Here is a 25,972-nt window from a genome sequence, read left to right as displayed (position 1 = left end):
ATGTTCATATTATTTAGCATGATTCATGACATTCACGAAGCACCCCATTTCTGTGACTTGTGAATGCAGCTTTATATTCCTTGTCCTATGTGAAATGAAGTCATTATACTCAGTGATTTGTCATATTAAACTCACCAGAGTAATATTTTCAATAAGATATGGAAAAAGGTCCATTTACTATGATTTGTGATTTGAGGATTTTATTTCCCATGAACTGTTATCACTGTTATCACCCCTCCCCCCATGGGACCCTCAATCAATTACCAATCTGAACTTTGTATTGGTCCATGTGAACGAAACCTCATATACTACTTATTGATATACTGAGTTTTTTAAGAGCAATTCTTTAAAGTAGGGATCGCCATATCTAATCAGACTTAAGACTCACTCTCTCCACAAAACTTCCCGGTGTAACCTTGTGGACACACACAAGTAAACTGGCCTGGACTGCTGACACATGTAGCTCCATTCACACAGCGAGCGCCCACGCAGTTGTCTCTTGGCTCGCCAGGAGGGGCTGTAGAAAAACAAAAAACACACAGACTAATATTAGAATATACTAAAATAAGGACCTATCAACAAGCACGTTGGACAACGTACAAGAAGGGGCTGATAGGAAACAGCAACGTGCCATGCTACACTACTACATGTTGTTCAAGTTTCAGAGCCGACTTGGGTCGGCTTCCGCACTCCACTACATGCCTGCTTGAAGCGTATGAACTTCAGCAGTATTGGATTGGAGATAACGGGCCAGATTACACTTAGTACACATTTTTAAACTATGTAACGTGTCCTTCTACAAAACCTCGAAGATACTAAACAAGAAGAAATATACACTCACGTATATTACATCCCAACACCCCATTCACCGCTACACACTGCTGTGGGGCTTCACAAGGGGGGCGCGCTACAGCTGTGATGTTGGCTACACTAACGCATTTATAAGCCATCGTGCAGTCACTGCTCAACCAGGATTCTCCAATCTGAAAAAAAAGGCAATTATTAAACTCGAGAAAACAAATTCACAGAATATCCAATCGTATAATACAAAGTTATTGTGGCTCTTTGAGAGGAGGAGAAGATTTTGAAAAAATTGTGGACTGATTTTGTTGAAATTTTCAGAAACAGTCAGGAATTGACCAAGTAAGAAACGATTAAATTTTGGGGCCAAGTTGACCTAATGGTGGTACTATCCCATTTACAAATAGGAGTTTTCTATTGCAGTGAGAAAATAATTTAATGATTTAACACTTGTACAGATAGTTTATTGTCTGCTATTTGTTTTACTTTTTGTTTTCATTGCATTCATTTATCTGTGCAGTTATTTTGTAATTTTAAGGGATGAAAATTAAAAAAAATTCTAAAGAAAATACACACTTTATGATAACCCCAGTTATCAGTGCAGCCGCAATCCATTGGTGCGACACAAGCCCCGTCACTTTCCAACAGTCCGCCGTTGCAGGCACAGCCATCAGTCTTAGGCAGAAGACACTTGGGGTCCTTGGACGTGAGATTGTGACACGAGGAATGACAGTTGTCAATTATCTCCTCGTACGGTGTTTGTGCCGGGCACTCTAGTGCTAAAATCAGAGATGATGACATTTTGTGTGTATTTCCTATTTAGCTCATTGGTAAACCAAATATTATGATGTAAAAATCTAAAATTATGCACATGTCTATCAGGTGAGCCTATCTATCAGGTTAGGTGTGCAGTTAAAGGATTGACACCTGTTATGTCGATATTAAGGTTGGTTGATATGTGATTTGAATATATGATAATAAATGGAAGTTTTCTTAAACTTGAATACAATTTTATGTCATTTGATTAATGACAGCGTTGGCGGCGGTGGCAACATTAAAAAGGAACCCTCTCTTTGTGAAAATTTTAACCCATTTTGTTCACACGCTCTCAGTTAGGAGTGCCACGTCCTGAATTCCATATCTCTATAGTGAATCTGCATCGTGATCACGAATCTCGAGGTTACATTTAATTCAATGTATTTCATGTTTCATTTATGAATTTACAAATTTCCATTAAAGGTCGCAAGTACAGGTTATGTAATTGAGCATGATATTCATATGGTCGTAACACATGAAGGTGAGGAACCATGAACTAAGATCACACACACACACACACACACACAATTAAAAAAAATAAATGATTTGTTTGTTAAACCTTAAAACATACCGCATAAAGACAGAGATCGCCATGTGTAGAAATGAACATCTTCTGCAGCGCATGCCCTTTGAGTGGCTTCAAATATTTCGCAGAAGACTTCTTTCGCTGTGGTCGAGTCTGGAAGCAGCTGGCAGACCTTCTGGATGCAGGCAGCTTTGTATTTAAGCAGTATTGTTGGGCTGCACGGTATTAGGTGGTCTATTCTTGCACAATACGTTGACGACGAAGCCATGGTCGTTTCCTGTGCGCTGCACTGGAATTGGTCCATGTCACTACCAGCTAAACAGCTAAAACATAGATAATGCAAATATTGTTTGTTATACTGTTGCTAACTCGTTATGTAAGATGACATGTAGGCCTACTTGCAACACATCCTTTTTCCAATGTAGTATCGGGTTTTTGCAGTGTCAAATAAGAATATTTTCCAAGTGTTGAAATATCTTGATTGCACCCCAACATACTGTATTTTTTTTTTTTTTTTTTTTTTTTTTTTTTGCCAAGTAACAAATATATAGAAAGATGACATAGGTATGAGAGATCATCTGAAAAAATGTCCGCGGAAAACTGGGTGATAGCTATCTTACAATTTTATTACTAAGACTAAAATGTACATGTTTGTGTGATACTGAAGTATGGGAAAATGTAGTTTATTTCTTTAAAAATACTATTAATTGACAGCGGGTCTGTATATGTAAGTAGTACCAGTATACTATTGTATGCTTCCACACAGTCCGATAACCTACCCTGGAGGTCCCCCTACGACCCAGCTATTTCCCAGAGTATTACTCCTGACAGATATATCAGTCAATGAGGCCAGGTCTGTGCCGTTACTTGTTACCAGATCATCAGCCAGGATACCATTACAGTTACCGCATATACCACATGCGCTGCTTTTGTGTTCCTCGGGCAGTTCCACCTGAACGTAGTTGCGTCCATCTGTGAGGAGAAGTGTCCGTCCGTTGACTTTAACTATGATGTCCTTATTCGCCAGCCGGAATATGTTAAAGGTTCCAGTAGGAGAATTGCCTATGTAAGGCAGCGTTTGAATGGTTTCTCCGTCGACCTAAAAATATATGTTACGTAAGATAACGTTGGAGAGATTTGCATTTTTTTAAAGTACGGATTTTAAAATCGTCTGTCAGACCAAGCATTCATACGATAATTCATTAGATCAATTAAAGGGATAATAACTCTTCGTATGAGATCTATATTTCACAGTAAAACATTGTGAATAACTCACAGAAATATAATATATTCTGTTTTACCACAAAAACGAGAGATATAGCTATTGTTCTGATATCTGAGCTTGTCTTTAGACCACGTGTCCTCCATTGATGGCTATACTCTGTTAAAATCTCTTGAGAGATTTTAACAAAAAAAAACAAACTTTTTAGAAAAAAAAGGAACCAATTTTGAATTCAAAAATGGATTCATTAACCATTGGTAAGTATGGCAAAATTGTTGTTTACTCCAGGAAAATTCATTTTTGGCCGAAACAAAGAGTTATTATCCCTTTAACAAACACTTACAGAACTTACAGATAAATCTTTGTGAACGTTGTTCGTTGTTTTCTCCATCCTCCCTCTTCATCTTAAGCTTCCTCTCATGGTTTGCATTAAAATATATTAATTAGCTGATAGCGTCTCTTATTTTTGAATAGATGAATAGATTTTTAAAAAACCCTCACCGTCACAATCACAGGTTCCTCGTTCCTACTTATCCGAATTTTTCTGTCTTTTATTTTTGCCTCAACGAATTTTACATCAACATCAACGTAGAAACTGCTGTCCACGCAGCTGCCGGTAAGCTGGTAGCGACATTGGCCAGTAAATCCAAGAAGTATTCCATCATAAGTGTGGTAGTAGTGCTCTCCAAATGTACGGCAAATGCAAGATTCTGTGAATGAATAAAAACAGTCAGTTATAATTAATCGCTCAAGCGTTTTCTGTAATGACATATATATGTGTCTTTATTACTTTATCTATTTTAAGAAACATACTCATAGAAGTATTGGCGCATCAATTTGTATCGGACTTTCGATACTTTTTACCTAGAATCCAATATATAGGATCCAAGTTTTAACATTCAGTTAGTCACTTCTTACCCTATTTATACATAAAACACCCAAAACACTTTCCTATTCACTCTTGGTTTCTTTTCATTCTCGGTCAGAACCGCTATCAATAGTGTCGTTCTGATTCTGTCAGTGTGAAATGCATGAAGATTGACATTTGTCTTTTCTCCATTGGTTTTCAGTTCTCTGGGGGCGGCGGGGGGGGGGGGGGTCATACAGTGTATGTCTGGAACCATGGAAATACGACAAAAGGCTTAATCAAAAACAGTTGACACCGTTTTGTATTTCACGCGTACCTTCAAATCAGCGACAATCAAATCAAAAGAAAGTTTCCTCGGGACATATAGTGTCGATGCTAACTTGGCTTGTTTAGATGCTATCTCTAACCTGTACAGCAATTAAAGGTCCTTGTCTATAGGTGTAAACCAACTTCTCCTATGTCACTGACATAATTGAAAATACAATTTCACATTGATCTGTTCATCTACAGTAGTGATGTAACAATCTGCCGTAAATAATCCATTAATTTATCGTTTAATTAATAATATTAAATGTAAGGTAGACAACATTATGATGCAGGCCCGTAGCCAGAAGGGGTTCGGGGGGGGGGGGGGGGTTCGAAAGAACCGCCCCTTTTGCTGGGAAAAGGTCCACTCTGGGTAAAATTTGATCTAGATACATGAAGTTTTTATGGGAAAAGGTCCACTTTTTCAGAAAAAGAACCCCCCTTTTGAAATTGCTGGCTACGGGCCTGTGATTATAGGTAAAAATCCCAAAATCACATTAATGCAGAAAGGAAGGTATATCGCAGGGCAAACGAAAACTTCACTACTTTCTTTATAAATATTTACAAGCACCGGCAGTAATTAGTCATGCAGTATTACAGCACTAAATGTCAAGACAGTAAATGAAGAAGGATTGTTTTTGAGGACTTCTCTTCTATGGCTAAATAATTATTCCTCCGATCTTTTTCTACCCCGATACTTTTCCAATTTTCAATTTGTTGATTTGCAAAGATGTGAAGGTTGATGAACAATACACCAATTAGCTATAGTCCACTAATTGAGTGGCTTTACCTACAAATCTGAAGGACTTTGAGTGGTTACGTCGTATCAAATGCCCAGTTTAAAAACTACAGATGGAACAATGTAATGGTGTACACAGACCAAGAGTATGAATCATAGCGATCCAATCATATTTATTTTGAAATGAAATCACCTCCTAGATATTGGTTGCAATAATTAAGATGTGTTAAAAATTATGTGTACTAAATTTGACATCTGTCTTCCATCATTCTGTTCAAAGCACATGTTGTAAATGGGATGACTTACCGGTTCCAGAGTTGAAGGATACAAGACACATGTCAAGCGTTAGGTCAATTCTTTTAAGTACAATGTGACTGAAGGAGTTTATTTTTCACACCTTCCCCACCTGTCCGAGATAATTAAACAGCCCCGCTAGTTTTGATAAAATCAGAAATGCCCCACATCTCCGACTTTGAGGGATCTTGATTGAAGACACCTGTCGAATTCCCAAGTACCAGTAGTGACCAGTGACCAAAGAGATCAGAGTACGGCCACTAAGTAAAAAGGTGTCAGGTATGTAATTTAACTAGATTGTTAAATCATGCGTTTCTTTCTTGAGATAACAACAATAATATGTATAGGCCTACGTTAACATACTAAACACGCTATATGATCGAGCTCAATAACAATTAAATTAAACGGCCCTTTTATTGCCTTAACTGGAAAAAATCAATTATTTTTAGAGTTGCCATATACATGGGGGTGGGCATGATATTCAAAACATCGGCGTGGGGAGGGGGTGTAAAATCCAATTTCAATCAACCTTGATTTGACTGGAAAACGCTGTTCGATTTGCTTCTTTATTTGACTTTACGCGGCCGCACTGTTAGCATAAGTAATTCGTTTGTGCAAAGAAAAAAAATAAATTAAATTTGTAAAACCTTGTTTATTCTAAACCATCTCCTATTCTGCAGTATTAAAGTCTCCCAATTAACAGTTAAACTTCTGGTGTGATATCGATGCCGAGTTGCATCGAACGCAATCTTACATAAAACAACATCATTAGCTATTTAATATTTAATAATGAATACTATTAACTTCCAGCCTGTTAAAAACTTTTATCCCTTCTTCATTTTGAATTAGCAAACATTGCTCAGGGGAGGAATAACGTGTAATTTGCACACACAAGAAAAATGCACATACCTTTTTCGCACAGCGAACCGCGGAACCCCATCGGACAATCACAATAGAAACCGTTGTCATTTCCTCGACAAATCCCCCCATTTTGACACGGCGTTTCTATACAATTAAATACACTTCTTTTGTTGTGCTCTGCCGATGTTGTATACACAATAAACAGTAATGTATAGATAGGAAACCGCATGTTCCCCCCCCTAATTACCACATAGACGTCAGGCACCAATCACAGAAAATAAGTGCACTTTGCCATTTGTGTGTGACTTTATAACTTTTTGCCGGTGTTTGTGATTCAAATTTCACCGGTGACATATTTTTCCCAAGCAAGGGCCGGAAACTTTATTGGAATGTCACCAGGCGCATGGGTATGGTGATTATATTAATTACGTATTCTGAATTTTATCCGTGATGTTTGTACTGTTTGAGACAGACATGGAATGATATATCATTCACTCGGACACGTTCACGCCTCTCGACATTTACGATAGTCTTATTGTAAAGTGATACATCAGAAATGGCTGTCATAATATCAAACGAAAGTATTCAACGTATTTGTCGAAAAAACCGAGCTTACTAGCACTTTGGAACCAACTGAGAAATGTTTTCCAATAGACATTGTCGGGGGCGGATCTATCCATTTAAAACTGACGCCATGTCAAGTTAATTAGTCAGTTAATAAGGAAATTGGTCGGATTAATTATCATGATAGTACACAAGGTATATTATATATCATTATTCGAAATAATCATAATTACTTGCAATACTTTAAGTCCTATGAACTGACTATATAACATAATCAACAATCTCAACTGCGGTTTCAGTGGTTTATGCACTTAAATTTTCTTACGTATTTGAGGATTTCTTGACACAAGACTTACATGTTTACTCGAACCAAATTTTAGTATTTTATGCAAATTTTTGGCCCCATCATACATGTCTTATGATGGGTCCAAGCTGTATACAGAAAAAAAATAGGAATTGGTAACAAGAATGAGGGGTGGAAAAGTGCAAATGTAACGTGGGTGCGCATCTCGAACAACTACTTCAGCGCATTCATAATAGAAGATCCAAGGATCTTCTGATCCACGGATCAAATATGGCGGACCCTTCATAAAAGAAGAGCCGACTAATCCGCTGATTGTCTCCCCGCTTCCAAATTACTGTTGCTGTACGAAAGCAACTAGTTAAACCTTGGGGAAAAACAATATTTCCTTCTCAAGAAGCATTGCTCTGCCCGTCCCTGCTAAGTTAATTTCTAAAATGACTGGCCAGTCCCTAAGACCGCCATGTCTTCCTGTACATTTCAGAGTTTATTTGAGGAGTTAATTTATTTTTTAATTTTTTGTCTCAGTTAAAAAAGATAAGTAACTCTGCATGATGTGTGGACGTGAAAATGTGACCTTGGTATTTTTTACGGATTGTATAGGCCTACCTTTTTTCTTTGTAACGTTAAAGCTTATGTAAATCTTAGTCTAGTTCCGCAATGAATGAATGAATTAATAAATATATAAACAGATAAATTTAACATCTAGGCAGATTTAATTCAATATTTCTTCATTCTTAACAACACACCAAATAAATAAGACGCATTTTTGTTGTTATAAAATTATGTAATAAGTTAATTACCTACCTATCTAACTATTAAGATTCAAAAGTTAATATAACTTAAATCTAAAGTTTTACAACGGTCTGGAGATGACTACACACTTTGGTTGTGAAATTTATGTTTCAAATGCATGGTAAAAATCAAACAAATATTACTAAGGGAAGCTCATAAATAAACAGCCGGTTGGATATATCCGCCACGTATTTTACACATCTTTGGTTACCCGGTTCAAGGGATGAATGTTTGTTTATTCTTTATAATAAGTAAATGTATTTTGTGGCTTTGATAACTTATTCATTTTACTCGAGAACAACGCACCGCGCGTTCCCAACCCATAAACGCGGGCATATTTGTAAAAGCAAACTTAATAAAAATTCATAATGAAATGTGTTGAAAGGAGGAATTAAACGAACATCAATAAAGTACGGACACTAATAAGCCATCAATATTTCATAGCTACGCAGCACATCTTACGCTCCGTATAGAGTACAGTTGCTTCTTAGGATACTTCTTCATGATTTTAACCTATACTTCATCTACACATATTAAGCACCCCAAACTTTACCCACGCCCCTTTTTTAAAATTCGAAAATGCATTCAACACATTTAATGTTACATTGTACGCAATATATTATTCGAGTGCGCACTGGAAAAAAATCAAACGACAGACGCAACCAACTGGTCCCAAACTGTTCTTTTTTTAGCGAGTTTAAACCAGTTTAAACGAAGAACAAAGGCCGTGGTCTTTAATATTGTATCTATTTCAGCCATTTACGAAATGTTTGTCTTCAAGTTATTTGGGTGGAATATCTTAGACGCATGTTAATTACCTCCGCCAAGGAGGTTATGTTTTCACCCCTGTCTGTCTGTTTGTTTGTTTGTCATCAACATAACTCAAAAAGTTATGGACCGATTTTGATGAAATTTTCAGGGTTGGTAGGAAATGGGTTAACTTAGAAGTGATTAATTTTTGGTGGTGATCCGGATCAATAATCAATCAATAATAATAAAAAATCGCTGCCTTGTTTTAATATTCCTTTACAATATATTGGACTAGGTTTATTGGAAGCTCTTGCGTGATGTTATAAACAAACATTCTGAGTTAAACCTTATTAAGGTTTTAATGCGTCCTTCAGGGAACGTGCCTTTCAGGTGCATTGCATATCCATGAAATAAGCATAAATCATATTGCAAACACATGAAGACATGGTGCATGTTAATTACTTCAAAAGAGGAGAGAAAAGTTACCTATAGAAACTAACATATGAAATTGCGGATGTAATTCTTCCCATTAATTATTTTTCTTTTTCAGTCAACATTGAATAATCTACATTGGCACGCTGATAGAGTTCACATAATGCCCAAATAGACCGAATCTGTAAGTTGAGTTTATTGCAATCATACCGATGGAAGCAACGCAGCATTTTAATTAATTTACTTTTCGTTGATTACGAAGCCTGAAAGCTTTATTTTAGGCTCTATTCCCATAGATTTTAGATCGATCTATCCCCGCGGGGAGTCTCACTAGATTACTTTCAGATAATCCGACTTAAATGTCCGTCCCGCCTACTACAAGCTATAAGGGGGTAATTAACTTTCGTGTCCGCCCGGCTGACAGCTATTTAGCGTGAACCCCCAGAGAGTTAGGTCGATCTAAAGTAGGTCGATCTAATCTATGGAAATGGGGTGTTAGGCTCTGTTCTCACAACTTTTAGATCGATCTATCACCGCGGGGAGTCTCACTAGATTACTGTCAGATAATCCGCCTTAAGTGTCCGTCCCCGCCTACTACGAGCTATAAGGGGTAATTAACTTTCGTGTCCGCCCGGCTGACAGCTATTTAGCGTGAACCCCCAGGGAGTTAGGTCGATCTAAAGTAGGTCGATCTAATCTATGGAAATGGGGTGTTAGAGTAATACTGAGGTATATAATAAATCGATATTGGGCATACTTTAAACAGTCCCTTGGTTTACAGAATAGTTCTTTAACACAGTTGTTAAGACGAATATGTCTGAGTATGATCGCGTAAACCGTGCATTTGTTTAAATTTTTTCTCTCTCAAATTCTGGCCTCCTTTTGTTTCCAACGTAATCGTATAATTATCAGCTTTTCTGTATTTAACTTAACGCTAGCAATATTATGGCGTGTCATTCAGTTAAGCTGATTGCAACCAGCGAGAGTTCTCGCAGAGTTGGATCGATCTACATAGACCGATGCTGTCTATGGGAATGGGCCCTGAGACGTCATTTTGTTTGGGAATAGTCCGTGCTCTTTTGATTGGGTAGGGGGGTCCGCATTTGTTAGGTTATGTTAGTTGGTGCATACCTATTGAAATAATGTCCTAGTACCGATGGTCTAAACTGCAGTCGCTTTCATTAGTTATATTTCTTTAAATGTAGTAAGAAAAAACGTATTTTGCTCCTATGCTGGGCCTTTAAATGATTTTTTCTTGTTTTTATTTATAGTTTGGGAGAATCTTTCCAACTTTACTCCGAAAGCAATCCTGTAACAATCTTATGAGTTTGGATTATGTAACTGGAATGGAATTTCTGATTGCTGTTAAGGTTGGTACTGTTCACAGATCAGGGACTGGACACGGGAGACATAAGATATTTTTCGACAAAATTATAATCCCTTTTTTCTAGTCAAATTAAATTTTCTCCGAAAACTTTTTCTTGTACTCACAAATCATTTCTCGACCTGTTCCTGTCCTAATTAAAAAAATGAATGCTTCATATCATTTCTATTGACTGGTCAATAACTTACACCGCCATCGCTTCCTGTACATTTCAGAAAGAAATATCGATATGTTTTTTTTTTTTTATTTTTGGGATTTTATCTTATTTCGGTCTGAATAGGAAAAGATAAGTAGCTTTGAAGGATGTGCAGGCATAGCAAGTGTGACTTTGGGACGTATTCAAACGCGGATAGCATATACACAAATATGATGCATATGAAAATTAGTAACTTTCAAATCCTCAAATTATAATTTAACCATCAATTACATCGACGATAAGTATCCAGAAATATTTCTAAATAATTACCGGAAAAATTTATCAAGCTCTATCAACTAAGTCTTCATAGGCCTTCGAGCGGTATATTTAAGTGATACACTAAATGAGTTTATAACGTAACGGAGTCACCTAAACGGACCCTCCGTGCTCAACATCGTCAATTATTAATTAATTAAACGGCAGGAAGCGCAAATGTGGACAACTTGTGAAAGGGGGTACATCCACTGATTAAATAGATATAAGGTCTCTTGTTAATAAATGATTTTTTAAAAACACATGTTAAAACACATGCAAAACAATGAAGGTAACGTATACCCAGCTTACACAGAACGTTTTGATAACAGGTTACATATATATACTTTTTTTGTTAATTTTGGCAAAGACACATAAAGGATTTCATATTTTGCATCACTACAATTTGCGCAACTTTAATCAGCACATCTAGTATTAAAACGTTCTAACAATGTTATAAAAATAAAAAGACATGTGTCAGTTATATTTACCAATATAGCACGCAGTAGTCGCGCCTTACGCTGTCGGTATAATGTTGGGCATCGAGCCTGCGTCATACGCTGTTTTAACTACACCTGGTGGCTGATTACAAATTGAGGTTGGGGTTGGTCGGCGATTAGAGCGATGAGGATTTTAGAACCCGCATGCAGTCGGTACCTACCCGAAATTACCGACATGATGAAAAGCTTTTCAAAAACCTATAAAAATAGACTTCAATTATGTAATAAGGTTTATCAAAATTATTAAAAAGGCGTTTTCAAGAAATCCTAATAGTTGATTGGCGTTTGTGATGAATGAATGGATTGTTTTAACTTCATTTTGGAAAATTCATTCTAATAAATTGCTTACAAGGTCAGCTAACACAGGGGTAGTTAAAAGGTTGCTCAGTGAAGACTTGACTGATGCAAGTAAGGTTGAATAGTACGCCACGGTCATCTGATAGACAAATTGGGGGAGAAATTGAGGTGTTTAGTGGAGAAAATCCACTCAATCTGAAGAAAGTCATAACTCTATTCTGAATAAAGGGGTGTCATGTGGGGCGATTCCATTCCATTAGAGGGGTGTCAGGTGGGTGAGTCCATTGCATTAGAGGGGTGCCAGGTGGGGCAAGTCCATTGCATTAGAGGGGTAATGGGTGGGACGAGTCCATTGCATCAAAGGGGTGATGGGTAGGGCGAGTCCATTGCATTAGAGGGGGTGATGGGTGGGACGAGTCCATTGCATCAGGGGTGTGACAGGTGGGGCGAGTCCATTGCATCAAAGGGGTGATGGGTGGGGCGAGTGCATTGCATTAGAGGGGTGACAGGTGGGGCGAGTCCACTGCATAAGAGGGGTGACAGGTGGGGCGAGTCCATTGTATAAGAGGGGTGATGGGTGGGACGAGTCCATCACATCAGGGGGTGACAGGTGGGGCGAGTCCATTGCATCAGAGGGGTGATAGGAGGGGCGAGTCCATTGCATAAGAGGGGTGATGGGTGGGAGGAGTCCATCACATCAGGGGGTGACAGGTGGGGCGAGTCCATTGCATCAGAGGGGGTGATGGGTGGGTCGAGTCCATTGCATTAGAGGGGTGACAGGTGGGGCGAGTCCATTGCATAAGAGGGGTGACAAGTGGGGCGAGTCCATTGCAACAGAGGGGTGACAGGTGGGGAGAGTCCATACAGGAAATATTATATCCAAACAAATTAGTTCCACATGCTATAGAACAAAAATCTCATGTGAATTTTTTAAAAACCAGGATTGTAAATTTATATATATTTAAACTATAAAATGTTGGTTGTTGGAAACCATTTTAGATATTTTGTTTCATTGCACTAAAACAGCTTGGAGGGGTTATTTAGAAAATACCGGTCATTTTACAACTATTTAAAATTTAGGTACCACAGAAAACCGTCAACCACAAAAACATTGGCATCAGATTGAATTTGAAAGTCCTCAAACACTAAAATAACCCATTTTCCATTATAATTACTACTATCCTTATCATAATAATTTCATAACAAAGTGAAAAATAAACGTCAAATTACAAAAGGTTTTTATTGAGTTTTAATATAATAGATGTACGAAGGAGCGTGGATTCCTGTGTGTGAAACAGGACAGACTTCATAGTTTGCTTTCAGGCGGATGCTGTGCAGAATCTCGTTGAGCTCCTGAAAAAAATAAAACCGTGAATCAGAAGCTGAGAACGGTGACAAGCATCATCCAATTAATTAATTTGGGTGGTTATATTTTACTTTTAAACACACACGACATTTTAAATTAGGTCAAAATATTCAAAATTAATTGTCAAGACCGGGGCACACAAAATGTTCAAAAAGAGGGTTACAAAGTGCAGAGGATTTCAAGCAAACTTAGGTTATCATCAAAAGTTAGATGAATGTGCCGCTTATCCTGAACATTTGGAGTCCCAATGCACTGAAAGCAATAATTTCTACTTGTTTTCTCAGTGACATAGTGATACAAGTAACAATGGGAATATAGTAAAAGGATTCGTGTCATAAATATTTGCCGTAAATATTTTCCTCATTCTTCTGCACATTTAGTATTTAATGGCTGTGGTTGATAAAGAAAGATTTATACTCACATTCGTACATTTGCTTCTACGCATTATAAAAGCTCGACCTTCTGACTGCACCATACATGCTGTTGCGTCTACACTCGACTCTGTCTAAAGCCCCCTTTACACTGGACGGCGTCCTTTCTGCGTCCAGCAGTACGGCCCCATTTGAGATAAATATTTTACGTGCCGACAACTGGCCGATCATTGAGCATTCATTCTGATACAAAATTAATGCTCGTGCCTCCTTATTAAGACCACAGCGATGCCAAATTTCATGGTCGCAGAGAGGACGCAGAAAGGACGCCGTCCAGTGTAAAGGGGGTATAACTGCCAAGTGAGCATTCGGGAAGACAGCTCGCACTACGATGAACAACTTGTTGTTATGCAAATAACAACAGGTATAGCTCATTTTAGATGAGAGGCTGTTACTGAAACTGTTCACGAATGTTCAATAAACCCGGTGGTGATTATATACAGATACCTTCATATGCTCAAAGTCGTGCAAATATTCGATGTCACATACGATACTCTACAAGGCCAAAAGTGTCTAACTGGGCCTACTAGACATGAAGCCCAGGTGTAACAACAGGAATGTGAGTCCGCTTCCCACTACTTCAGGGCCGTAGCCTGAGCAAAATGCCAGGGGGGCAGTAAGCGGACACAAGGGGGCGAAGCCCCTGAGGGGGGAGGGTGTGTGTGTGGGGGTCCCCCTCCCACGGTGTGGAAAATTTTTAAAAACTGTATGTATAATACTGAATTCTGGCGTATTTTAACTATTATTTATTGCTAAATCAGAAGTCAGAAATTGTGGGTTCATTTTGCCATAGGTACAGTCATTTTTTCAACACAACATGCCAATTGTACTTCATTTCGTAGATTGTCTATAAACTACACCTTTGTAAACAGATTGTTGAATGATTGTCTAGTGGCCATGAGCGCATTTTCTCACAGAATTGATACCAACTTTGCAATTATTTTTATTCACCTTTGCGATTATTTGTTTGCACCTCAAATCCCAGGGGGGCAACTGCCCCCACTGCCCCCCCGGAGGCTACGGCCCTGTACTTTGTACCGGTGACAGTCCTCCATATACTTACCCCAATACTCCAATTAACCCTAACCTGTACTAATCATATGGGAGCCCGGACTTCCATTCCCGTTGCACCTGTTTTCCCTATGTGAAAATTATTCTGAAAAATCAGCATTGGGTGTCTTTCTTTACACACACACACACACGCACACACACACACACACACACAAATCGATAAGGTCTACTGCTATGCTACGATGCATTTTGCTCAGTTAGGGGAATTGGCCTGCTGACTAAAATAAAATTTTAGCATCAAGCCCACGTTCGCCATTCATGGAATCAGAAGTAGGTGTTTAACGCGAACAAAGACGCGAGGCGTCAATGATGTGTGAATCATATCATTTTGAATTTCTCATAGTCTTATATATATATATATATAACAACTTGTACCAGATTTTCGATGCGTCTTTCATGTGGTCAGGCCCTTGATAAAACATCAAAATATGCATGAGTACATGTAACAAGGACCGAATACATTTGGTGGGTTCTAGTATGACTACTGAAAAACTCGCTTTGTCTCTTTATTTATTTTGTCGACTGACTTATTTTCCAATCAGACTGTTAACAGGGGCGGATCCAGGATTATTTGAAGGGGGTGGATCCGGAACGACAGACCTCGGATGCAAAGCCGACCATCGCCCCCTTGGTGTGGGGTTTCGGGCCTGCTCAACGGCCCCGAAATTTTTTTGGTTTTCTGGAGAGCAAACAGTGCCCTTTGGTACGGTTTAGAACTATGATTTAGCTAGTCCAAAATTTAATTTCAAGAGGGGTGTGATATATTTGCCAGAAACCGAAGGGGGGGAGGGGGGGTCAAGACCCCCCCTCCAAATCCGTCACTGAGTAGTGATGGTTGATTGAACAACAGATGAATCGTATACGTGTTATGCTTCTGAATTCAAAGAAAGGAAAGCTGACAAATATCTTGAAACATCTCAAACTATGCATAGACAAATACAAGTTCAACGAAAATATCTATATTGAAATTCTATGTGGGATACTTCACTTTTGCTTGAAGAATATGGTTTTTTTATTTATTTGAAACACAAAGGCCCTCTTGACTTTTTTAAATGGTATTCAACAGTAAAGTTTTCACTGCTATTTTCTCGTTTTACTAAGATGGAAAAAGAGAAAATTTATTGGCTGGGTGGCTTTCTGTGTAACAAACCGCTGTACAAAGTACTGTAATAGTAAGAACTAAACAAAAACTCAAGTTCAATGCGCAGTATTTTATTTGGCAATAACTTTAATTTATTATTTTCTGCGCAAGGTAATCAATTGCAAAGATGAAAAGTCTGCAATTATCTGTTCACTTTCAATATTGATTTGTGTCCTTGGTGTTCGTCTTCATCTGCGCAGTGACAATATAAAATTTATAGAGCTTTCTTTTAAGCATCATGACTTTCAATGTTTAATTAAATCCATCCTTTACTGCTAACACATCTGCCTGGCTCAGAGCCGACTTGAAGATAACCAGCTGAAATAAAAATGTATACATTTAATCCACAAATAAGGAAATTTTCTGACATAAATGAGGGTTAATTTACTGCACACTGTACATGGGTAGAAGGGAGGATTAAAAAAGCACTGTATTTGCTTCTGATACAAAAGGGACATACAGCTTACAAAATAAGGAATCTTTAATGAATTTTCTTTAAGAGGAGATTTGAACTGGATTATTGAAAAGATAACTATTTGTAGATAGGCTTTATCTTTTATCAAAATTTATAAAAAATAGCTTTTATGTACAGTGTACAAAAGACAAAACATTTCCAAAAAAGACAAAAAATACGTTTCACTTGCCTCATCCATCTTCCCTATGAAGAAGCTATGGGCATTTTCATTCAGTTCACAGTAAATGGTACGGCCCAAAATCATAGGGACAGGGTTGCTTATTAGATCACCTTAATAAAAATAGAATGATATAACATATATATATGAGTCACAGTTTAATATCAAGATATATCACTGATTCCAGGTTAAATACGCTTATAAAAATAAAAGAAAACATATTCTTCTAACCATCTTGATTTTTTTATAATCCTTAAATGTATAATACACTCATCTGTATATCATACAAATATGCCAAAAAATTTGATCTTTTGAACCCAAACCAATTTTTGAAAAAAAAAAATTCATCAATTACAGTACATGGGTGTGCGTGCATGTGTATCGCTAAAATTTCAAATTCATAATTTGTCTGTTTGGCACTCACCAATGGCGTCGTTGTTAGCAATGCCCTGACTGACTCCATCCAAATAGAATAGGACTTTATCTACTTCCTTCACCAAACATGTGTGGTGCCATTCGTTTTTGGCAGTCTAAAAAACATGACAATAGACACTTTTGAATACGATCAATGCTGTGATGATATAAAGTATCTTCTTGATGAAAAACATTATTGTCTATCCAGATTTCCATTATCTAATTTGTACATTGTTTGAGAGGAAACACCCAAAACATCACCTTTATATATATATATATATATATATATATATATATATATATATATATATATAAAGACAATTTTCTGTGGAAGAGTACATCATACAAACAGTGATTACGTATATACAATAGTCAATCAAAAGCACACAACATTCAATATAATAACTTTCACTTATTTCTTTATCTCTATTAGTCAAAAAACACATAATGAAGGAGATGTGATCAAAATTGAAATAATTCTAAGTACCAATATATCCTCATACGCCTTTCTTTGATGTGACCCTGTTGAAATAACGCCAGCACCAACGCTTCCACTGATGCCACCATCAATACGGATGTTATACGAGGGCTCGTTGTCACAGTCTCCGTTGTTGACTATGCCTCGCATTCTATCATCACTGTCTCCTGCAGTGTACTTGAACCACACGCAGACGGAAAACTCCAAACCGAGATCGGAGTTACTGAAGGCAGGGATTTCGATATCGGTGTTTCCGTCAAATTGCACAGCACCACCGTGGACAGCATCATCTTGTTGGATAAAAGTCGACCCCTTATCCAACCAACTTATGTGACCTGATTGGTCCTTATAGTCCACATCGAATGGGAAGCAACCAATGTTATTGGGGACTGCAATATACAATGGTAAGATAATAAATGAACAGGATATACACATGTGACATATTAAGATTGGATGGACAGGATAACGTTATTCAAGAGAAAAAAATGCAAACATTTTTCAAAAGCATCATATTTTTTTTAACTTAAATTTTTTTCCACACCATGCTACAAAAATTATCAATTTCTAAAAGTTTGTATTTTTTTTTGTAAAGAGTACAATTTTCACAACCCCTTTCAAAAAAAAAAAAAAAAAAAAAAAAAAAAAAAAAAAAAAAAAAAAAAGATAAAACATAGAATTCTATGTATTGATTCAGAAGCTAAACTTACACCGACAAGCAGGAGGAAGTCCGGACTGATCAACAACACAATCACAGGCTGCTAGGCTAAATTCATAGGGGGTACATGGGTATAGAACATACTCATTTCCTCCAGCAACGTATAGGGCATACACATAACTGTCGCCAACCACAGCCCGTTTTTTCCTGCCGTCAGCATCGTAACATGTGTCTAAAAGGAGAACATTAATACAAGCATTACATTAATTGACAGTCATCATTACAATTTATTGTATTATATATGTCTCGGTGCTATAGATTAAAATGTAATTAATACACATCTAAACACTCACTGCATTTATTACACACACACACACACACACACACACACACACACACAAATCCATGACATTTGAATTTCATGTGTCACTGACAAATAATTAATATATGTGCCATACTTTTTGTTTATGAATATTAAGCACAGATGAAATGAAACTAAAATTGAAATTTTCCTGAATGTTTACTTGTGTCACAAAGCTTTTTCAATGTAAGCACTATGGCAAAACAATAAATTAACAATGTAGGCCGTGTTCAGACTAAAAGTTATTAGTCCAGCTGGATTGATCTACCTCTGCAAGGATTCTGGCTTAAGTGCACTCAATGTAATCAGCTTAATGGTTTGGCCCACCCCCTCCAGAAGCTAGAGGGTAATTATCTTTTATTAGCAAATTACATTGAGTGCACTTAAGTGACAATATCAGGGGCAGATTGAGGCTGTCTTCTGGGTCTTATGGAATACGGTCAGATTCTCAAGTTTACATTGATGGGTATCTAATTTTTTCTGTTGGAAGACTGCCAAAAATGGAGGATGGATCAACAAAGATAATTTGGAATATGATCCGCCCCCGAGTATGGCCGCAAAGATGGATCGGTGCTGCTGGACTGATCTTTTACTGTGAACACATGTACAGCTGTAGACACCTACCTCCTAGTGTATGAGGTGGGAGGGTGGGGGGTGCCACTGTGGGAGTGACTGGTGTAGAGCAGACATCTGTGCAAGAGGCGTCTCTGAAGATACAGCCGCTTCCACCCCACATGGTGTTGCCAGGGCAACACATGCGGACAGCTCCAGCGGGGCTGCACTGGTAGTATGCTGCGCAGTTGGTTGGGTCGCTGTAGTAGCCAGTCTCACATTTGCCTGTGAGAAAAAAAGTTGAAATAAAATGTTATAACTGATTATGGATAGTGAATTTTTATTCAATAATGTGGAACTGATACAGCAACAACAACAACAACAATAATAATAATAATACTTTTTTGTGTTAACCCCCACTCTGAGTCTATCATTAAATAAATGACAATAACTATGACAAATTTGTAACTGAGCCAGATTTTATTTTCTGAAATAAACAGAAAAATTAAGATAGGAAAAAGAAAAAAACTCTTGCATTACAAAATAATGTAAGCACGAAAATATAATTTTTCCACTGCAGCAGTCTAAACCAAAAGTAAAATGAACTTCCATCAACATTTTTTGGCCACTTGGTAGTAACATATCATGTTCTTCTCAACCCACAATCAATAGACAATAACTCACTGCCAGTCTCAAACTTTAAAGAAAATCAAATGTTATTACAAAATCAAAACAATTACAATGCATATGACATAAGTGTCCGTGCTTATGCACGTGTATGAGTAAATAAATAGACCTCACCGTTTTCTTCACAGTCTGGTTTTCCACCTATAACACCTACACATGTCGCCTTGTCGCAGCTGACACAAGTCAACTCACTCTGGCTCCACAGGAGATTTCCTGGACAGGCACTGGACACAGTAACAATGTTTCCATCAATGTCCTGCAGACACTGGACAAACCGTCCACAGTCATTGGGATCTTCATAATAACCTGGTCCATTTCTGAGATAGATACAGTCGCGACAGTAATCTGGAAAATTGAGGATGAAAAGTAAAAATTGGAGGGGGGGGGGGAGAGTTAAACTCAAACAAGATTTATTGGATATGTTTACAGTAAGGTACTTTTATAAATTATAGGTCTATTCTACAAGTTAACATTTTCCTCTACTGTCCTTGTTAATGTATTCTCATGGTTTTTCCTTGGCAAAGATGTTGATGTTACTAATACATGACTGTTTTCACTCCATCAAAACCCAAAGCAAAAAGTTGTAACTATAAGTTATATTTACCCAAACATAATGACCAGTAAAATGATCAAGTACCAAAAGTATGTTGGATACATCAGAATAAAATATGACATAATTGTATGTGTTCTAAAGCAGTTAATGCATAAAAGAATAAATCAATTAACATTTATTAAGTGTGCACAACCAATGGTACTTACTTGAGACTGTAGCTGAAAAAAGGAGTAGAAAACATGTTAAGATAAGATATGATACAAAAAGTAAAAAACAACAAGAGATATCAAAATCCCAATTTGTTATCATTACATATGCCTCCATTCAAAAAATTAATAATCAAAAACATATTCTACTGCGTTACAGTACATCAACAAATATGGATCATGCTACAGCCAAATTTGACGAAATCAGTGAATCATAATTCCCTTAATTAAGCCACAAAGCATTAAAACAAACACAATCATAAAACCCTGACTCACGTGTATCACACATTGCAGGTCCGGAATCATAATTGCCAGCATCCAAGCAAGTGATTGTTTTTGTTGTAGATCCATCAGCCATAGTGTAGCCGCTGTTACAATTGTAGATTACTTGTGTACCAAAGTCTACTGGGGCAATGACACCTGGGTAGTTGTTCGATGCTCTGGAACCATCCATTGGCAAATCACAGCCAGCTGAAATTGGAAAACGGAAAAATACATATCACTAAATTCTAAAATTTAATTCTCTATGTAATATAAAAGTGCTTCGCATTTTCATACTATGACGTCTGCTTGTGGCATTATTGAAACAAAATCAAAATCACTTTGAGAAACGAAATTTAAATGTGGAACCAGTGATGCTGTACAAATAACAAGTTTTCACAATTTTTTAAATGTTAGAAATAAGTCGCTCATGGAACCGACATCTATCTGGCACATGGCATTTGCCTTATCTTCATGGGAACAAGAGCAGTGACAGTATACACACAGAAATGATATTTTGATTTTTGTTAATATTTCAACTTCTATTAAGCCAAGTGAATTCATGGCATCTTATCATCTGCAATAATTTAAACAGAAGCCAAATTGCAAAACAACAAGAATGAAACAAACAGCATACGTTGATCACACTGCGGTGGGGTGTCGTCGTAAGTGCCATCGGGCAAACATTCGATGGTCTTCTCCTTCACTCCAGAGGCATCAAAGAATGGCATTCTACAAGTAAATGTAATGAATGTACCAACAGGCACAGGATCGTCTCCCTGGTAATTATGTTTACGGTTCACATCATCATCCATAGGTATTGGACACCCAGGTTCTGGAATTCAAAAATATATTTTTTTTCATTTTGCAGGTAGGGAGGTACATCAGTTATGTACATATGACAAGAAAAAGAACATTGGTACTTCTGTTTATGCTAAAACAATGCTTAATTTTACTTCTAATCTAAGAGCAACTATAACATGTATAATAGTTTTTGTATTTACCAGTAAAAGTGTAAGCACATACTATACATACATCATACTAACTAGTCTGTCTATAAACTGATCTTATTAGAATAGAATATAAAGAGGACATTTTCTGAGTTATATCCACAAGCTATATGCAGTGTTGCACAGCAAACATACAAAAGCACAGAATAAACATTTAGTTATACCTTAATGGTTGTGAATAATATGGGTATAAGAGAACAACTAAATGAATTGCCACAAATAAAAAAAAGTTCATAAATCGTCGTTGATATCCATCCTGTGTTGTTTGTTAGTAGTGATCAGATTATGGCCCTTCAGCTAGTAAGAAATCTTGTGCTCAGTGAATCATAACTCCATTAATTAAGCCACAAATTCAGTAAAACAATCACAATCATAAAACCCTGACTCACGTGTATCACACATTGCAGGTCCGGAATCATAATTGCCAGTATCCAAGCAAGTGATTGTTTTTGTTGTAGATCCATCAGCCATAGTGTAGCCACTGTTACAAGTGTAGGTTACTTGTGTACCAAAGTCTACTGGGGCACTGACACCTGGGTAGTTGTTCGATGCTCTGGAACCATCCATTGGCAAATCACAGCCAGCTAAAATTGGAAAACGAAAAAATACATATCACTAAATTCTAAAATTTAGTTCTCTATTTAATATAAAAGTGCTTCGCATTTTCATACTATAATGTCTGCTTATGGCATTATTGAAACAAAATCAAAATTGCTTAGAGAGAGGAAATTAAATGTGTAACCAGTGATGAAAATGCTGTACAAATAACAAATTTTCACAATTTTTTAAATGTTAGAAATAAGTCGCTCATGGAACCGACATCTATCTGGCACATGGCATTTGCCTTATCTTCATGGAAACAAGAGCAGTGACAGAATACACACAGAAATGATATTTTGATATTTGTTAATATTTCAACTTCTATTAAGCCAAGTGAATTCATGGCATCTTATCATCTGCAATAATTTAAACAGAAGCCAAATTGCAAAACAACAAGAATGAAACAAACAGCATACGTTGATCACACTGTGGTGGGGTGTCGTCGTATGTGCCATCGGGCAAACATTCGATGGTCTTCTCCTTCACTCCAGAGACATCAAAGAATGGCATTCTACAAGTAAATGTAATGAATGTACCAACAGGCACAGGATCGTCTCCCTGGTAATTATGTTGACGATTCACATCATCATCCATAGGTATTGGACACCCAGGTTCTGGAATTCAAAAATATATATATTTTTTATTTTTCAGGTAGGGAGGTACATCAGTAATGTACATATGACAAGAAAAAGAACATTGGTATTTCTGTTTATGCTAAAACAAAGCTTAATTGTACTTGTTATCTAAGAGCAACTATAACATGTATAATAGTTTTCGTATTTACTAGTAAAAATGTAAGCACATACTATACTTCATATTAACTAGTCTGTCTATAAACTGATCTTTTTAGAATAGAATATAAAGAGGACATTTTCTGAGTTATATCCACAAGCTATATGCAGTGTTGCACAGCAAACATACAAAAGCACAGAATAAACATTTAATTATACCTTAATGGTTGTGAATAATATGGGTATAAGAGAACAACTAAACGAATAACCACAAATTAAAAAAGGTTCAAAAATCGTCGTTGATATCCATCCTGTGTTGTTTGTGTAGTAGTGATCAGATCATGGCCCTTCACTAAGAAATCTTGTGCTCAGTGAATCATAACTCCATTAATTAAGCCACAAATTCAGTAAAACAATCACAATCATAAAACCCTGACTCACGTGTATCACACATTGCAGGCCCGGAATCATAATTGCCAGTATCCAAGCAAGTTATTGTTTTTGTTGTAGATCCATCAGCCATAGTGTAGCCGCTGTTACAAGTGTAGGTTACTTGTGTATCAATGTCTACTGGGGCACTGACACCTGGATAGTTGTTCGATGCTCTGGAACCATCCATTGGCAAATCACAGCCAGCTGAAATTGGAAAACGAAAAAATACATATCACTAAATTCTAAAATTTAATTCTCTATTTCATATAAAAATGCTTTGCATTTTCATACTATAACGTCTGCTTGTGGCATTATTGAAACAAAATCAAAATTGCTTAGAGAGGGGAAATTAAATGTGTAACCCATGATGAAAATGCTGTACAAATTACAAGTTTTCACAATTTTTTAAATGTTAGAAATAAGTCGCTCATGGAACCGGCATCTATCTGGCACATGGCATTTGCCTTATCTTCATGGGAACAAGAGCAGTGACAGAATACACACAGAAATGGTATTTTGGTATTTGTTAATATTTCAACTTCTATTAAGCCAAGTGAATTCATGGTATCTTATCATCTGCAATAATTTAAACAGAAGCCAAATTGCAAAACAACAAGAATGAAACAAACAGCATACGTTGATCACACTGCGGTGGGGTGTCGTCGTAAGTGCCATCGGGCAAACATTCAATGGTCTTCTCCTTTAATCCAGAGGCATCAAAGAATGGCTTTTTACAAGTAAATGTAATGAATGTACCAACAGGCACAGGATCGTCTCCCTGGTAATTATGTTGACGGTTCACATCATCATCCATAGGTATTGGACACCCAGGTTCTGAAATTCAAAAAAATATATATTTTTTTATTTTTCAGGTAGGGAGGTACATCAGTTATGTACATATGACAAGAAAAAGAACATTGGTATTTCTGTTTATGCTAAAACAAAGCTTAATTGTACTTGTTATCTAAGAGCAACTATAACATGTATAATAGTTTTCGTATTTACTAGTAAAAATGTAAGCACATACTATACTTCATATTAACTAGTCTGTCTATAAACTGATCTTATTAGAATAGAATATAAAGAGGACATTTTCTGAGTTATATCCACAAGCTATATGCAGTGTTGCACAGCAAACATACAAAAGCACAGAATAAACATTTAATTATACCTTAATGGTTGTGAATAATATGGGTATAAGAGAACAACTAAACGAATAACCACAAATTAAAAAAGGTTCAAAAATCGTCGTTGATATCCATCCTGTGTTGTTTGTGTAGTAGTGATCAGATCATGGCCCTTCACTAAGAAATCTTGTGCTCAGTGAATCATAACTCCATTAATTAAGCCACAAATTCAGTAAAACAATCACAATCATAAAACCCTGACTCACGTGTATCACACATTGCAGGCCCGGAATCATAATTGCCAGTATCCAAGCAAGTTATTGTTTTTGTTGTAGATCCATCAGCCATAGTGTAGCCGCTGTTACAAGTGTAGGTTACTTGTGTATCAATGTCTACTGGGGCACTGACACCTGGATAGTTGTTCGATGCTCTGGAACCATCCATTGGCAAATCACAGCCAGCTGAAATTGGAAAACGAAAAAATACATATCACTAAATTCTAAAATTTAATTCTCTATTTCATATAAAAATGCTTTGCATTTTCATACTATAACGTCTGCTTGTGGCATTATTGAAACAAAATCAAAATTGCTTAGAGAGGGGAAATTAAATGTGTAACCCATGATGAAAATGCTGTACAAATTACAAGTTTTCACAATTTTTTAAATGTTAGAAATAAGTCGCTCATGGAACCGGCATCTATCTGGCACATGGCATTTGCCTTATCTTCATGGGAACAAGAGCAGTGACAGAATACACACAGAAATGGTATTTTGGTATTTGTTAATATTTCAACTTCTATTAAGCCAAGTGAATTCATGGTATCTTATCATCTGCAATAATTTAAACAGAAGCCAAATTGCAAAACAACAAGAATGAAACAAACAGCATACGTTGATCACACTGCGGTGGGGTGTCGTCGTATGTGCCATCGGGCAAACATTCAATGGTCTTCTCCTTCACTCCAGAGGCATCAAAGAATGGCTTTTTACAAGTAAATGTAATGAATGTACCAACAGGCACAGGATCGTCTCCCTGGTAATTATGTTGACGGTTCACATCATCATCCATAGGTATTGGACACCCAGGTTCTGAAATTCAAAAATATATATATTTTATTTATTTTTCAGGTAGGGAGGTACATCAGTTATGTACATATGACAGGAAAAAGAACATTGGTACTTCTGTTTATGCTAAAACAATGCTTAATTTTACTTCTAATTTAAGAGCAACTATAACATGTATAATAGTTTTTGCATTTACCAGTAAAAATGTAAGCATGCACATACTATACATACATCATACTAACTAGTCTGTCTATAAACTGATCTTATTAGAATAGAATATAAAGAGGACATTT

At 36.9% G+C, this 25,972-nt stretch overlaps 2 protein-coding genes and 1 long non-coding RNA gene across 3 annotated transcripts in view; all 3 read right to left on the bottom strand.

The window, feature by feature from the left end:
- Positions 1-6,734, bottom strand: part of LOC106157156 (uncharacterized) — a 44,134-nt gene extending 37,400 nt beyond the window's left edge. The window contains exons 1-7 of the mRNA XM_087008801.1: positions 6,482-6,734; positions 3,867-4,075; positions 2,923-3,242; positions 2,189-2,466; positions 1,378-1,580; positions 842-983; positions 389-517 (exon numbers count right to left, since the gene is read on the bottom strand). Of these exons, the coding sequence (XP_086864927.1) occupies positions 389-517; positions 842-983; positions 1,378-1,580; positions 2,189-2,466; positions 2,923-3,242; positions 3,867-4,075; positions 6,482-6,662 (1,462 nt within the window). The 5' untranslated portion in view covers positions 6,663-6,734. The remainder of the gene's footprint in view (positions 1-388; positions 518-841; positions 984-1,377; positions 1,581-2,188; positions 2,467-2,922; positions 3,243-3,866; positions 4,076-6,481) is intronic.
- Positions 6,735-12,796: 6,062 nt separating this feature from the next.
- LOC147764290 (uncharacterized) lies at positions 12,797-13,992 on the bottom strand. Its single transcript, XR_015332006.1, has 2 exons — positions 13,692-13,992; positions 12,797-13,257 (listed from the first exon to the last, which is right to left on the bottom strand). It is a non-coding gene; the product is annotated as an uncharacterized LOC147764290 (long non-coding RNA).
- A 1,971-nt stretch (positions 13,993-15,963) lies between these two features.
- Positions 15,964-25,972, bottom strand: part of LOC106157132 (uncharacterized) — a 37,183-nt gene continuing 27,174 nt past the window's right edge. The window contains exons 34-49 of the mRNA XM_086999198.1: positions 25,506-25,703; positions 24,879-25,073; positions 24,122-24,319; positions 23,495-23,689; positions 22,739-22,936; positions 22,112-22,306; positions 21,350-21,547; positions 20,728-20,922; positions 20,452-20,463; positions 19,807-20,037; positions 19,078-19,290; positions 18,145-18,324; positions 17,447-17,826; positions 16,970-17,075; positions 16,558-16,658; positions 15,964-16,231 (exon numbers count right to left, since the gene is read on the bottom strand). Of these exons, the coding sequence (XP_086855324.1) occupies positions 16,166-16,231; positions 16,558-16,658; positions 16,970-17,075; positions 17,447-17,826; positions 18,145-18,324; positions 19,078-19,290; positions 19,807-20,037; positions 20,452-20,463; positions 20,728-20,922; positions 21,350-21,547; positions 22,112-22,306; positions 22,739-22,936; positions 23,495-23,689; positions 24,122-24,319; positions 24,879-25,073; positions 25,506-25,703 (2,861 nt within the window). The 3' untranslated portion in view covers positions 15,964-16,165. The remainder of the gene's footprint in view (positions 16,232-16,557; positions 16,659-16,969; positions 17,076-17,446; positions 17,827-18,144; positions 18,325-19,077; positions 19,291-19,806; positions 20,038-20,451; positions 20,464-20,727; positions 20,923-21,349; positions 21,548-22,111; positions 22,307-22,738; positions 22,937-23,494; positions 23,690-24,121; positions 24,320-24,878; positions 25,074-25,505; positions 25,704-25,972) is intronic.

Source organism: Lingula anatina, chromosome 1 (assembly GCF_051362555.1).
Source record: "Lingula anatina isolate TDL-2025a chromosome 1, LinAna3.0, whole genome shotgun sequence".
Lineage (NCBI taxonomy): Eukaryota > Metazoa > Brachiopoda > Lingulata > Lingulida > Lingulidae > Lingula > Lingula anatina.
Note: the sequence above shows the minus strand (reverse complement) of the source record. Positions and strands in the feature narration are given on the sequence as shown.